The sequence below is a fragment of the Gobio gobio genome (genome assembly GCF_949357685.1).
Source record: "Gobio gobio genome assembly, chromosome: 1".
Taxonomy (NCBI): Eukaryota; Metazoa; Chordata; class Actinopteri; order Cypriniformes; family Gobionidae; genus Gobio; species Gobio gobio.
In genome coordinates, this window is record NC_137097.1 from 58,877,366 (window position 1) to 58,891,647 (window position 14,282).

The window sequence follows — 14,282 nt, forward strand, 5'->3', positions numbered from 1 at the left end:
GCTTGCGTAAAATAATTTTTTTAATTGTATTAATATGCTTGAAATTAATACTAAAAGTAACATTTAATTCAATAATGATAACATATGATTTAACTCAATAAATAATGTATTAAACCTTTACAATAACATCGGTCTTTGTGCCAATTTTTGCTCATAAGACAAATGTGCAATCATACATTGAACATTCATTCAACTGTCAGTATTAATGAAAATGACCATACAGTTATGCATACAAGGACAAATACCCAACAAGAGATATACAGATGTGCGATGAAACTTTATTCAATACAAAATACATAAATAGAGCATTTGCAAGTGAAATCAGAGGCAGAAAATATTTGTACACGTAGAAATACATTTATATATGCAGACAACAAAACTGCGGTGACAAGAAACAAAATAGGGGAACTCACCATCAATTGAAAATTTTTTATATTTTACCTCTACCAATCCCTTTTATGACAGACATAAATTTGATTAGCGTAATTAAAATAAGAATATTTATTTCCTTGGGTAAACAAATTTCCCTGTCCAAGTTCAACAAACATTCAAATTTAGAAAAAAGTGGTCCATACATAGGACCATAACCTTTTTCTTTCCTTTTTTCTTTAAAAAAAAAAAAAAAAAAAAAAAAAGCACAACCTGTGACTGATCAAATGGTGTCAGCCAAATAGCTAAAACAGCCTCGATATGTGAAGACCAAATCGCAGGAGCACGGTTGCACCAATAGCACTAGATTGCCAGTCAAATCAATCACAGATAAAATTGCTGGGCTCAACCCAGTTAACTGCTGCATTAGTATGGATGTACTGGGCAGTTTAAGGGCGTAAAAACAAATTCTCATTCTGACATGTAATAAATGAAATAACATCCCACATAAACTGTGCAATTCATTATTCCATCAGTATTGGCATGAGAGTCTACATCCCGAAGGAAAGCAGTAAAACAGTGAAGCTGATGGAATGAAACATTCAAAAGCAAACAAATCCAAAAACTGGTGTGAGGCACCAAATCAGCATTGGTGAGATCTGAAACAGACATGAGAGTTGTCCCTTCAATAACGGAAAGACTTGGCAGTATATGTGTGCATCTACTGATTAAAACATGAAAAGTGTAGCCCAAACAAATGATATAAAGAGTCGTCTTTAAAATAACTGCTGCAGAATTTAGCCAAGTAAACAGACAATTCACAATTCATTCAATTGGTGCAGCCAGATGGTTAAAAAAAAGTAGACTCTCCTTCAACAGATATGTTCTTCTAAAAACCATCCCTTAAGGAATACAGCATTTGATCTCTTAACGCTTGCCTAAGTGCTGTAACATTCAGACTCTTCCTCTGATTTTAAATCTACACAAATATAAAATTCAGTAATATAGCTTCAATTAGCAAATATATATGTGAGTTTTTTTTAAAGAGAGTGATGCAGTGCACAATAATAATGGAAGGTCTGTTATGAGTGGTGTGGTTTTCTGAACCCTCATACTGTATTCAGACAGAGTCTGATTTATGCAGGTGCGGTCTTGAAGGCGCTCCATGCGTGGAAACAACGGGTAAAACAGTGAGGCTCATTGCCCTTGCGCACCAGGCGCAGTTTTCTCGGGTGCTCAGCATCCTTGGACCTCATGTGTTGAATATAGACCTGATTGAAGGGCGAAACACATGTTAAGCAGGCTTGGGAAAGGCCTGAGAGGAGGTGTGTGTGTGTGTGTGTGTGTGTGTGTGTGTGTGTGTGTGTGTGTGTGTGTGCAATAATAAAAAAAACTAGTGCTGGTGTACAATAAACTAGTGGTAGGGCCGGTCTTACAAGTTAGTCATCAAATTTCTGTTTATAACTTTCCAAATTTCGTTACGACTGCACATAACTTTTTTAAATCAGGTACATAAACATAGATTGGTCTAATTTGATACTGAAAAGCAAGACTGATTACCCCTAAGTGACCGCTAGTTGTTTGTACTAGCTCTTCAGACACGGTCTTAACATAATGGCTATGTTCATGCAACTGGCCTCTGGTGTACAATAAAACTGCCACTCAATCTGTTACTGACCTGACAAGCCTTCAAGCTGAGTTTAATCTCCACCTGGCTTGTCTGTGTGCCGACCCACATGTAAACCTGTGAAACAAGCAAACAAACAACTCAGCGAATAGCAGTAGAAGTAGTAATGTTTTTTAATGCCATGTCAGCTCTCTTCACAACAAAAAGTTATAAAAATACAAGATTGCCTAAAACACACAAAATATTTTTTTTTTTACATTCGATACAAATTCTTAAATCTTTTCTGATAAAATATCACTAAACAATTTCCTAGTGAGACAACTCAGCAAAAAATGAATTAATAAATGAATGAATGAATGAATGAATGAATGAATAGTTGCCCAGATCATTTGTTTGGCTGCAAGCATGACGCTCTACCTCTTTCCCATTGTCCAGAAGCATGATGTCATCATCAGCCAGGTCATCTTGACAGAAGTCTGAGCACTTCTCTGATACAGCAAAGTAACCCTTTTCATTTGAGCACCTGAGGTCAGAGATTAAATCTATTATTACCTCAAAAATATGGTAAATGAAAATGTAATGTAATACAAAATAAATAAAAGCAAAGCTTAACTGTTGAAAAGTTTAGGGTCAGTATGCTCAGCAAAGCTGCATTTATTTGATTTAAAATATATATGATAGATACATACATACCATTCAAAATTCAGTAAAAACAGTAAATTTGGGAAATATTACAATTTAAAATAAGTTTTCTATTTTAATATCTTAAAATGTAATTTATTCCTGTGATGTCAAATCTGAATTTTCAGCATCATTCCTCCAGTCTTCAGTGTCACATGATCCTTCAGAAATCATTCTAATATGATGAATTGCTGCTCAATAAACATTTCTTATTATCATTAATGTATCAATATTTTTGTGGAAACCGAGATACATTTTTTCCAGGACTTTTTGATGAACAGAACATTTATTGCTGTCACTTTTGATCAATTTAATGCGTCCTTGCTAAATAAAATTAATTTCTTTAAAAAAAAAATTTTTTTTAAACCTTGACCCCAGACTTTTGAATGGTAGTATATTTAAATAACTTTTCTGTAATGAAATGCTTACCTAAACAGTCTAGCGTATTTCATGTACTCTGCATCTTCATCGTATGGCTTCTGAGAGCCAATGCCAACCCAGAAGAAATTTTCTGGCTCTTCCCCTTCATTTATCACCTGAAGAAAGAGGGGGGAAAAAATAAGAGATTTGTTTAAAGAAATTTTTTTTTAATCAAGATGTAGTGAGCTTGTTTTAGATTTCCATAGCTAGAATGAACCTGTTTGCTGTAAGTGTCATCAAACATGGTGTTCATGATGTCCTCTGCCAGTTTAGCTTCATCAGGGTCTGCTGCTCGGCCCACCCACGTGTACACTATTCCCTGGTTGTCTGTACTTTCAAATGGCACCTCCACAAATAACATTTGAGTTATTAACCATTTATAAACCACTGCAAATATTAATCTTGATACCTTTATTATTATTTGATGATTTATAATACATAATTTACCTTCAATATGAAGCAGAATTCAGAGTTGAGGTTACTGGAATCTGTGGCTATTTGAATAGTCCTAAAAACACAACAGAAACACCACACATGTACATTTCTTTGCTTTTAAATACAGCTGATGAAATACTACCTGTACATAACATTATATAGTTACCTGGTGCATAGCGCACTACCATTTGTCCTGATGTGGTATAAGCTTGGCTGCACACTGTCCACTTTTAGCTTCCTCTTGCCTTTGTGGATGATGAACTTTCTCTTGAAGTGTGACAAGAACTTGAGATTCTCCTGTTGCTGGGTCATCCTCACAACCTGAAATATACATTAGATATGATGCCTCCTTAAAATAAAAGTCTATTCATGCCATGATGTATGTTAAAGTTGCCTGAAAATGCGGTTTTTCTAATGACATTAGAGCGAAATTAGAGCTTGATTTTGGTTGATAAGTTCAGTTAATAATATTACATGCAAGTGTCTGACCATGTATCCACAATGTCAACTTTGACAACGTCTGTTGAAATATTTATAAAATTCAGTGTTTTTCCATTTCCTGAAATGTAGGGTTTTTGGAGATATGAGGTTTGCCACCAGACACTGACGATATGAAGTCAAGGCAATAAGAGTCACTACAACACAATGAAGATGAAATATGAGATCCATTTCATAACAGATCTGTTAAATTAACCATGTAAGCATGTAGTACCTCCAGTTTGCCTGGGAACAAGCTCTCAAACTTCTTCTGCAGGCTGAAAGTGAAGGTCAGCCAGCCCATGTTGGAGGCCTCACGGCCCTGCCAGAAGTAAACCACACACTGGAAGTCTTCCTCAGGCTGTTTGTCCTCATCGTCTCCCCCTTCTCCTTTCTCTTTGCCTTTCTCATGATCATCCTCATATTCCACAGGCACCCAGTACCTGAGGCAGACGCAAATATCCCATCATTTCAATAAAAGATGAAAGACAGTACTATCTAAGACAGTAACAATTATTTTAGTTACCAATAATAAACAGTGAGTCTTAGTTAGAACAAATCAGTAAATGGATACAAAGCACTGAGTATGAAATTTAATAGAAATTATGTCTTTTTTTGTCTTAAGATTTCACCTAGTTTATCAGAATTCTGTCCATCTAAGAATTGAGTGACGTCACAACCTGGCTGCAATTTTTGCAGTTAATTTTAGTGAAGCCGTCTGACCAACCTGCAGAGAAATACGTAGCAATCCTGAGTGTGAAAGTGACCGAACTCCTCCTCTGGTAAGCGAGCAAACTTCTTCCCCTCCAGAACGAAGCCCTCCATGCCATCCAAATCCTCATTCCACTCCTCCATCATCTGCTCTGCCTGTCAGATTTACAACAAACACACAAAGACACAATGAATTTTGACAGAACTACTCAGAACATCTTAAAACAGAAAAGCTGGCATTAATGAGCTGTTAATTCAGGTCTCACCTCTGTGAGGGGCATGGCTGGCTGTCTAGGCAGGAACAAAGCTGTTAGGTCAGCTTTCATCTGGTCTTTCTGCTCTGCATCCTTCTTCACCTTTCCGGACAAGCCCTCATTTTGTTTCACACTCTCTGCGTTCCTGGTATAATCCACCTTCAACACGTCATCCCAATTCTTGAACTTGGATTTGAAGACCTGTTGAGAGAAACATGGAATTAGAACAGAGAGTGTTGTGGTATTTAATATAATACCTTGAAATAACGGCCAATGGTTCTCTTATTATCTCTTATTTTGTCAATTTTACCTGGCCCTCTGTGCCCTCCAGATTACGGACGACCACAGCATGTTTTGGCCGATGAAGCATACTGCACACCTCTTGGCCCAGTTTCAAAGCAGCTGCCCTCACAAGACGTGGGGACTTACGGCCAATCCAAATGAAGACATCAGACCAGCAATCTAAGATGTAGACACCTTTAGTATCCAAAAGCCCTTGTACCTATAACAAGAAAATATTCCACCAGTTAAGTGTATTCAGGGAACTTTTGAATGATCCTAGAATTTTTTGCTGCTACAATCATTATGGAAATGACATCACAACAGTCTAAACACTATATTACCAGTCTGTGCTCTGGAACCACATCTAGTTTGAGCTTGTCTTTGTGCTCCACAGACAGTTTGTAGTTGATCTGAGGAAGTTCAAGGTATCCCAAGCCCAAGCCAACCTAACAGAACAAGAAAATACTAAACATTTAAGACCGTGGTGGTTTTAGAAAGGAATGCACAACAAACCATAGACCATTCCCTGACCTTATAGAGCTTGGGTCGGACAGGAGTGAAGTCATCTGGGACATGTTTCTTGATTTCCTCTGGCTGTCCCCCAAGAACTTCCCAGAATTCCGGAGGTTCGTGATTCTGCATCAAAGTCGTAATCTCTGCTTTGCTTTTTCGCTCATTTTTGTTAATCTTTTCAGAAAATAACCTGCAAATAGCATGGGGACTATTACAAATCTGAACAAGTAGACAGAGAAAAAAAACTACTTAATTGTTTTCATATTACCTTGCTTTTGTAGTACCACCAAGTGTTGCATTGCTTCCTCTCCAAATAAATAATTCAAGACCAGTGTCCAACAAAAAGACAAATCTTAAAGAGAAAGAGAGAGAAAAAAAAACACAATCACTATCTGAGTCAATCCCATCAACATACATGTGAAATGGCACATGAAACTCACCGTGGGTCGAGTGAGGATGCTTTCAGAGGCACAGATTCTAATCGGATGTTCTTTTTCCCATAAACCCTGTACAACCTGCCCAAAACACAAAACAAACAGGATTAGTGTGAGTCAGATCAGGGGTGAGCAGTAGAGGCGGTCCTGGGTGTTGTTTTTGGCGGGGCACCTGGTTGGGTATTGTGTATCCTCTACTGTAAAAAATCCACTAGAAGTTCCACCCTCAATGTAAGAGATCTCATTGTCGAACACCTAAAACACAGTGCGGAAAAACAGAGCTAAGCATATGCTGATAATGCAGCATTACATAATTTTGTGCAGGGAATGGCATGTGTTTTACTGACCGCAGTGAATTCTTCACTCTCATCTCCCATCTCCTCTCTGATTGTCCTGCACTCAGCACCCAAATAATTACGGAGATTGACCGCATGGATAGCAGACCCGGCTTTCTTATCAAGTGTAGCTTCCTGCCCGATCCAGTAATAGATATGCCAGTTCAGGGCTCCGTTGTCATCTAAGAACGTCTGTAAAAGTGCATTACAAAGCATTCATTCAAAGAGGGAATGCAGACTGGGAGCAGATCTTATAAATTAAAGAAACAATATTTAAACTATAGTACATTTAATAAACATGATGATCATTAGAATTTGTTTAGAATTTGCTGACCTTGAGAATAATGTAACAGTCTGCCTCATAGAACTTCCCATGGAAGGCCTCGTCCACCTGCATGGGTACAAAGTTTTCTATCTGCCAAATCGTAACACCAGGGATCTGCCCCACATCCTCCAAGAAGAACTCGGAGTAATCTAGCTGAGGTTTCTCCAGGTTCTTGTCCCAGCGTTTGGTTTTCAGGTCAGAGTATTTCATGTCTCCATTCTCCTAAAAGATCAAGAGGCATGTGAAGACCAGGAAGGTTAGGACATGTCTCAATATAATGGTTCCATCATTATTAGTTCTGCTGTTCCCTTACCTCAATGGATTTGTTCTTCTCCTGAGCCACATCTGACATTCCCTTCAGCACCTGTTTAGCCTGATCATCCTGGGCCGAGTCCTTGCGTCTCCTTAGCCTCATCTTCCTGGCCATATGGTCTCTTGGGCTATTTCCTGTATAACACAAAGATCATGTTGCACTTTGAGATGCATTACAGTAAAATTTTCAACGTTAAACTCATAGCCTAGAAATCTAGACGCACCCTAGCAGCAGCAAATCTAATTTGCAGCCAGGGTAGTCTAGCAACTCTGAGCTGGAAAAACCAAACTCTGGTCAGGCCAATCACATCATGTATAGAGTCGGTGGGCGGGCTTAACATAATGACGGCAGAGTTGTGACGTTACGTGTGCTACTTGTAAACAAAGAAGCTGGCGAACAGCGATCTTTTGAATCGGCCTTGGCCGCGACTCTGGAAGACTTGGAGCTTTTCTTTGAGAAAAGAACAAAGGACGGCACTGAAGTAATTCGTAAGAAAAGAAGATGTGTTCGGAGTTTTGCCGACCGGATATGGCGAAAGTTTAATCCATCAACTAGCTCCGCTTCACCTTCTTTGTTGCTCTGGTTGGTTGTAGCGCTATCCTATTGCGTGCAGAGGAAATTTGAAAGACAACCGTCTATCCCACCCCTCAGATTGAGCCCTGCCAATGGTGTGTTCCCAGACCCAACATCTTGACGTGGGTCTGGCTTGTCAGGCTATCAAACTCAGGATCTTGAGCCAACAAGGGTTAGTTTGTGATAGCACATACTTACAATAATATAACTCCTAGAGAGAGAAAAAAAGCATATTTTACCTCCGCCAGCTGCTGCCACAGTGGCTGGAGATGCACCAGCCAATCGCAGCTGGTTCTGCAATGAGAAGTCTATGTTGTACCACTCAGCTGTCCTGTCAACTGGTTTAGGGGGCATCACTAGATTTGGATTCTCACGAACATCCAAAACCTAAAACATCAACGTCACAAAGACAACTTTAATCAGCATTTATTAACTGGTTTAGCATATTCAAAAAGACTAAAGCAACAAACACTCATGCATAAGTACATAAAAACATACACCACTGTTCAAATTTTTTTTCTCTTCATTAACAAGGTTAATTTACCTCCAGTTCAGTGAGGAAATGGATGGCCTCTGGTAATGTCACAAGCCGGTTCTTGTTCAAGACCAGCTTCTTCAATTTTCCACACCTGAGCAAAATCAAAAAGCCACATTTTATCATTATCAATAGGATATACATAGGTTTTATAATTATATCTAACCACCAATAAACTGTGCCAGTTCTCACCTGCACAGCCCCTCTGGAACAAGCTCCAAATTATTATTAGCTGCCATAAACTCAACCAGGTTGGACAATTTTCCCACACCAGATGGAAGCCCATCAAAATCTATTTTATTCGAGTTCACATACAGCTTCTTCAGCTTGGACAGCTTGCAAATGGCAGACTGCACATCACATCAAACAGGGAAAAAGAAGAGATGAGATTAATGGCAAGCAAATATCAAATATATCCCTGTAAACTGAACAACAACATTATTAATGTGATGAAGTATCAGCTCTTTTAAAAGCCAAACTGATGAATTCCTCTGTTTTACTTTATTTGGCAATGATGGACTTACAGGCAGAGATGTGAGCTGATTCCTAGAAAGGTTGAGTGTCTCGAGTTTGGTCCACTGATCTATACACAGTGACAGTTCAGATATCTGATTGCTGCTCAGATTTAGCCGTTTGAGATTAGGCAGCGAATACAAGCATTCTGGTACCCGAGTCAGATCATTGCACGACAGGTCCACATCTACACAAAAAACGCACAAAAGATTAATTAAATGAGGAACAACAGCAATTAGAGACACTGATGATTATTTTACAGAGAGAGCAGTAACACCGCTAGATCTCTACCTCCTAGATTAGTGAGGCCTTCCAGACTCGTGGGCATATTATTTTGAGTACGCTGTGTGTTCCTTAAATGGAGGGTCTGAAGGGCTACCATAGCAGGTAACTGCCTGTTAAGCAAACAATGTCACAGATTTGAGCCAGAGTTTATCAGAGGCAAAGCTGATAAACACGATGATCTCATCTAAAATGAATGCAGCCTTCCTCCTATATGGCAGTGTACAAATTGCATAGATGGAAATTAAACCATAAAAACTACCCTTACCTCAGCTGTGCGTGCATAAGCGGATTATTATTGAGTATCAGGGTCTGCAAATGTACCAAGCGTCTCATCTGAGGAGGCAGACTGTCCAAATTATTGTCACTGAGGTCCAGGTACAGCAGGTCAGTGAGGTTAATGAACAGCTGATTCGGTATGTTATCAATGCTGTGAGAAAGCAAACATCAAAGAACTTTATCAGAATAATACGAGTGTTCACATGACTACAAGAAAAAAAGGATGTGCACTTTGATAGCTCAAGTCCTTAGGAAGGGATGGGGTAAATGATAAAGTAAGTTTGTTTTTTTTAAATCGCAGGTCTATGTACATATGTATTAAGGTAGGGACACACCAAAACGACACCCAAAGAACTAGTTCTGATGAAAGCCGACTGTGTTGTCGCCTCACGTTCGGGAAAAAAAACAGCCCCTGAACACACCAAAAGGACTACAGGCGACTGTAAACTAGCATGCGTGTTCTGTGCCTGCATTTAAAGGAGATAAATGTCTATTTAACCAGATATATTCATCTATATTCATCATTCAAAAATGGAGAGCGAAACCAAGACTGCAGGTATACAAACCATAAACAAAGCAGCGCTTGCTTACCACTTTGAATATGAATCACGCTGATCACTTTCTTTATTCCATTCTGCTCATGTTATTATGAAAATATTTGCGCAGTGTTGCTCAGGTAAGATGATGTCAAATTATAACAGCCTTTTGTCTGTTAAGTTTTGATTTACTTGCTCACTTTTGTTCTTATTCTCGTTCGCTAAGCTGAACAGCCAAACAGAGTTTTCTCTCTCACCGACGGCCAGACGCTGATTCTACATGTTGAATCGGCAAAAAAAAAAACACAAAAAAAAAACAGACGCCATCTGACTAGAGCCAACGGTGCGCAACACACAGAAAAAACTAAGTCGTCTGGCGCTTAAAAACGGTCTGATATTGCCTGACAGCCAACCGTGGGCTTGATGTGTCCCTGGCTTTAGAAAGACATATATAAGATTAGTGGTTCTAAAGCTAGGGGCCAGTAGGGGATCTCAGAAAACTGAGGGGCCTCAAGATGACTTGAGAAATGTGATTTTATGTAAAGTCATGCAAATTAATTAAAACTCCAGGGGCATTTTTATAATAAATGCACATTTTTATAGACATGCCCAATTCTAAAATATTTTATTAACTAGATTAATTTGAGGAAACACTTAAAAAAAAAAATCCCTATCCACTAAAATCACAATCAACTGGAAAAGTCATTGGGCCTTCAAATATCATTGTGGACAATGTGGGGCCTTGGAGTTAGAAAGGTGAAGAACCACTGATATAGATGGATATCTGCACTGGCTCTTACTGTTTTTCAGTATTTTGTGCTATGTGCAGAGCTTTCTATGATGGAGTCAAACTAAAAATAGTTAAACTTTTACAAACAGGTCCCAAGATCCATGTGTTCTTTTTCATTCCATCATTAGCAAGTCTAGCACAAGTCCAGGCACACATAAATGCCCCCAAATCACAATATAAAATCCTAAAATATTTAAAGTATGTTTTCATGATAGATCATTACTCTTCACTTCCAAGAACTCGGCTACAGAATAGACAAACATAGACTGTACCTATTGTGACTGAGGTTTAAGACCAACATGTTTCTGGAGTTCTCCAAGTCCCGGGGAATTTCAGTTAGCTGGTTGTAGCTCAGATCCTGAATAGACGAGGGAACAAAACATTTAAACACACACCATCATTACAGCACACATTCTGTGACAAATTTGCATAGTTTCACTAATCAAAACACAGCCCTGCTTACATCAAATTAAATCATGCCTGTAATTTTGCACTTAACTGAGACATATGCTTAGCTGAGAAATAAACACAAAGTCATTCTCTACATACCAGCACAGAAAGATCATCCAGTTGAAAAATATCATCAGGAACACCAGAGTTCTTTAGGCTGTTTCCTCTGGCCACAACCGCCTACAGCAAAACAACAAGAGCAGAATAAATGCTAGTCTGAGCAATGTAAATATTTACAAGATAGAAATTCATGCTGTGTTTATTGACAAAAGCAATTTTAAGTACATAGACTACCGTTCAAATGTTTTTAACCAAAAATAGAGTGAATGAGTAATATAGTGAAATATTATTACAATTCAAAATAACTGTCTTCTATTGTAATATATTAAAATGTAATTTATTAAAAATGTATATAAAGCTGAATTTTCTGCATCATCATTCCTCCAGTCTTCAGTGTCATATGATCCTTCAGAAATCATTCTAATATGATGATTTGCTGCTCAAGAAACATCTATTTTTATTATCATCATCATGTTGAAAACAGTCGTGCTGCTTAATATTAGGAAATTTTCAGGATTCTTTGATGAATAGAAAGTTTAAAAACAGCGTGTACATGAGATAGAAATCTTTTGTGACATAAATGCCTTTACTGTGACTTTAAATCAATTTAATGCATCCTTGCTGAATAAAAGTAGTAATTTCTTTTTTTTAAGCAATAACAAAAATCTGACTTATGTGTAACACTAGTAGAGAACATGTGAAGTATTTCGCAATATGGTCGATCATATTTACCCTTAGGTTGGGAAGACTTGACAATTCTCCATGCAGTGTTGTGAGGCTGTTGTGACTCACGGACAAATGTTCCTGATTTCACAAAAAAGAGACCACAACAAAAAAATATCCAAAAATGGATATTAGTATGCTGAAAAAGCCAAGTGGCAAAATATGCAATTGTGACTCAGCTGTGCAATACACAATCACCAGTTTCTGTAGGGAGGCCAGTTCCTCTGGAAGATAGCAAAGCCCCGTTCTGTTCAGCTTCAGCCATCGCAAGCTGCTCATCGACTTGACATGCTCAGGAAAATAACCCCCCTGTGTTAAACACAAGAGAAACAACGTCTCAAATCAGACAAGTCACGCGATTCAGTTTCAGTGTTAGTGATTTGGTAGTTTTTGATGGATCTGCTACACTGATGTCATTTCCCAAAGAATCCTCATTAAGTCTGAGTTTGATCTAAAACAAGATAAACCTGGTACAATGAAGTCATTTCAGAATAGAAAAAAAAAAAACGTGTGGGAGATTATGGGGTGTGTTTGCTATGACAACAACATGAGCATGAGCTAAATTGGGGTTTATCAATTGTTTAGATTAAAATGATTATTCTTGTGTGAGAGATCCCCATCCAAAAATGATATACATCTACATAGTTTATTGTATAAAGACCCAATTTGTACTGCGAAATAAAATATTTTTTAATAATACAAATGTTTTGTTTTCATTTTTACACATTTGTTGAGTTGTTTTTACTTATTATAATACTGTAGTTGGATGTACTTATTTTATTCACTCGTTTACATATTTTAAACTATTTTGTAAATTATTTTACACTTATTTTTGTAACACTTTTCTAAACATTTGCACAGACCTCAGATCACCCCCTTTGAGGCCCCTGGTGGCCCCCTGACCCCACTATGAGCTATAAAACAGTAAGCTGCTCACACAAGCAGTGATACAATCATCTCGATATGAGATATAAGATCTGACTGAAGTGGCTTTATATAATAAGACAAAGACTCAGAGCATCATCACAAATTTACTCAAGTGAACTGACACACTTGAGAGGTTGGATAATACTTCTGCTTAAGGAACTCATGTAAAAGACTTCCGTATTTAACATATACATGTTTGAAAAAACAAAATATTCCTTTTTATACGCTTATTGATGCCGTATGCTGCACTCTATGTAGTCTTAAAGAAGCTCTACCAAACAAGAAAACATGTTTTGAAAGCCTGTCAGCAGCACAGTTCATTTATTGAGGCCAGAACTATTACTGTCAACCAACACAGCTGACCTGCTAACAAGCTTATAGTTATTTCCCCTGCCCGTCACACCACTTGATTGACCGCGACAAATTTTGACAAGTCGCGAGCTAACGCCCAGTGTTCTTCTGAGCTAGCACAGTTAGCACTGCTAGCTTACCATCTCAACCTGTTTTAACACGCTAACTAACCTACATCGCTTTGTTCGTTTGAGCGAATGATTTACTAACAATATCCCGTACCTATAGCCGTATCAAACAAGAACTCTTACCTTAAAGTCATTCCCACTTAGGTCTACTCCCCTGATAAAGGGGAGAACTCCGGTCGCGGCCATGTCTAATTCAGGATATGGCAGCAGACGAGACGCAGTCTATTTCAGTTTGGCAGCCGCTGGTGGAACAAACAGTCCCCCGCCCCCCGCTCAGATGGTACAGCCCACTAACTGCTCAGCGTTACCAGCCACTCACTAAAAAGTTATTTCTGTTTCTATAAAAGAACCCACCCAAAGCGTGGTCAAATACTACACCCTTTTGCAGTAATTGATTTGTTGACTCAGAACACACTGAATCATTTGCCGTGCCATTTACAGGACGTTTGACAAATATATAGGGACCCCATTATTACAGCTAGGGCCCATCACAACATTCCCAGTTGTTCAGGTCATTTGTGGGATTTTTCTCTTGTTTTTGGAGGCCTACATTTGAGTCCATACCACTGATCTATATAGACCAGTGGTCCATACTGCATTTACATTACATTTTTGCATTTAGCAAGAGGGGTTTTCGAACTGGGGCCCCTAAAGGATCCCCATTGCTTGGGGATCAGTGGAAAAGTTTAACCATCAAAGCCTCTTTGGTCCAAAATGACTAAAAAAAATGTTTTAAATTTGTTTGCTTCGTCGGAATGGTATGACACTTGGTAACATTTGTTGCAGCAACGTGAACACAAAAAAACATGAACATGATTTGGATATGTTAAAGGGTCCAAACAAAAAGTCACTAGGCGCCTTTGCAGTCAAAAATGACGGACAGGAAATGAATGGGAAATATGAAAAAAATACTCCCACCAGATGGCACTAATCTACCTTTTTTAAAATGCCTTGTCTCT

General features: G+C 38.4%; 1 protein-coding gene across 1 annotated transcript; it reads right to left on the reverse strand.

Moving 5' to 3' along the window:
- Nucleotides 1-262: 262 nt before the first annotated feature.
- Nucleotides 263-13,560, reverse strand: flii (FLII actin remodeling protein). The gene is made up of 30 exons (XM_079836797.1): nt 13,447-13,560; nt 12,116-12,226; nt 11,927-11,998; nt 11,234-11,314; nt 10,957-11,042; nt 9,348-9,509; nt 9,089-9,192; nt 8,809-8,984; nt 8,477-8,634; nt 8,294-8,378; nt 7,989-8,136; nt 7,177-7,310; nt 6,873-7,085; nt 6,551-6,730; nt 6,376-6,458; nt 6,210-6,284; nt 6,038-6,121; nt 5,788-5,959; nt 5,598-5,702; nt 5,285-5,476; nt 4,987-5,175; nt 4,737-4,876; nt 4,245-4,452; nt 3,699-3,853; nt 3,545-3,605; nt 3,315-3,443; nt 3,107-3,213; nt 2,414-2,519; nt 2,048-2,113; nt 263-1,640 (listed from the first exon to the last, which is right to left on the reverse strand). The coding sequence occupies exons 1-30, from the start codon at nt 13,507-13,509 to the stop codon at nt 1,506-1,508; spliced, it is 3,780 nt and encodes a 1,259-aa protein (XP_079692923.1). The 5' UTR covers nt 13,510-13,560; the 3' UTR covers nt 263-1,505.
- Nucleotides 13,561-14,282: the final 722 nt, after the last annotated feature.

Bases quoted from the DNA above. Each gene is read 5' to 3' on its own strand.
- flii (XM_079836797.1), bottom strand. From the start codon at position 13,509: ATGGCCGCGACCGGAGTTCTCCCCTTTATCAGGGGAGTAGACCTAAGT. The intron at 9,193-9,347 runs GTAAGGGTAGTT...TTTGCTTAACAG, and splicing joins CTTATGCACGCACAGCTGAG to GCAGTTACCTGCTATGGTAG. The intron at 8,635-8,808 runs GTAAGTCCATCA...TGTGATGTGCAG, and splicing joins ATCAGCTCACATCTCTGCCT to TCTGCCATTTGCAAGCTGTC.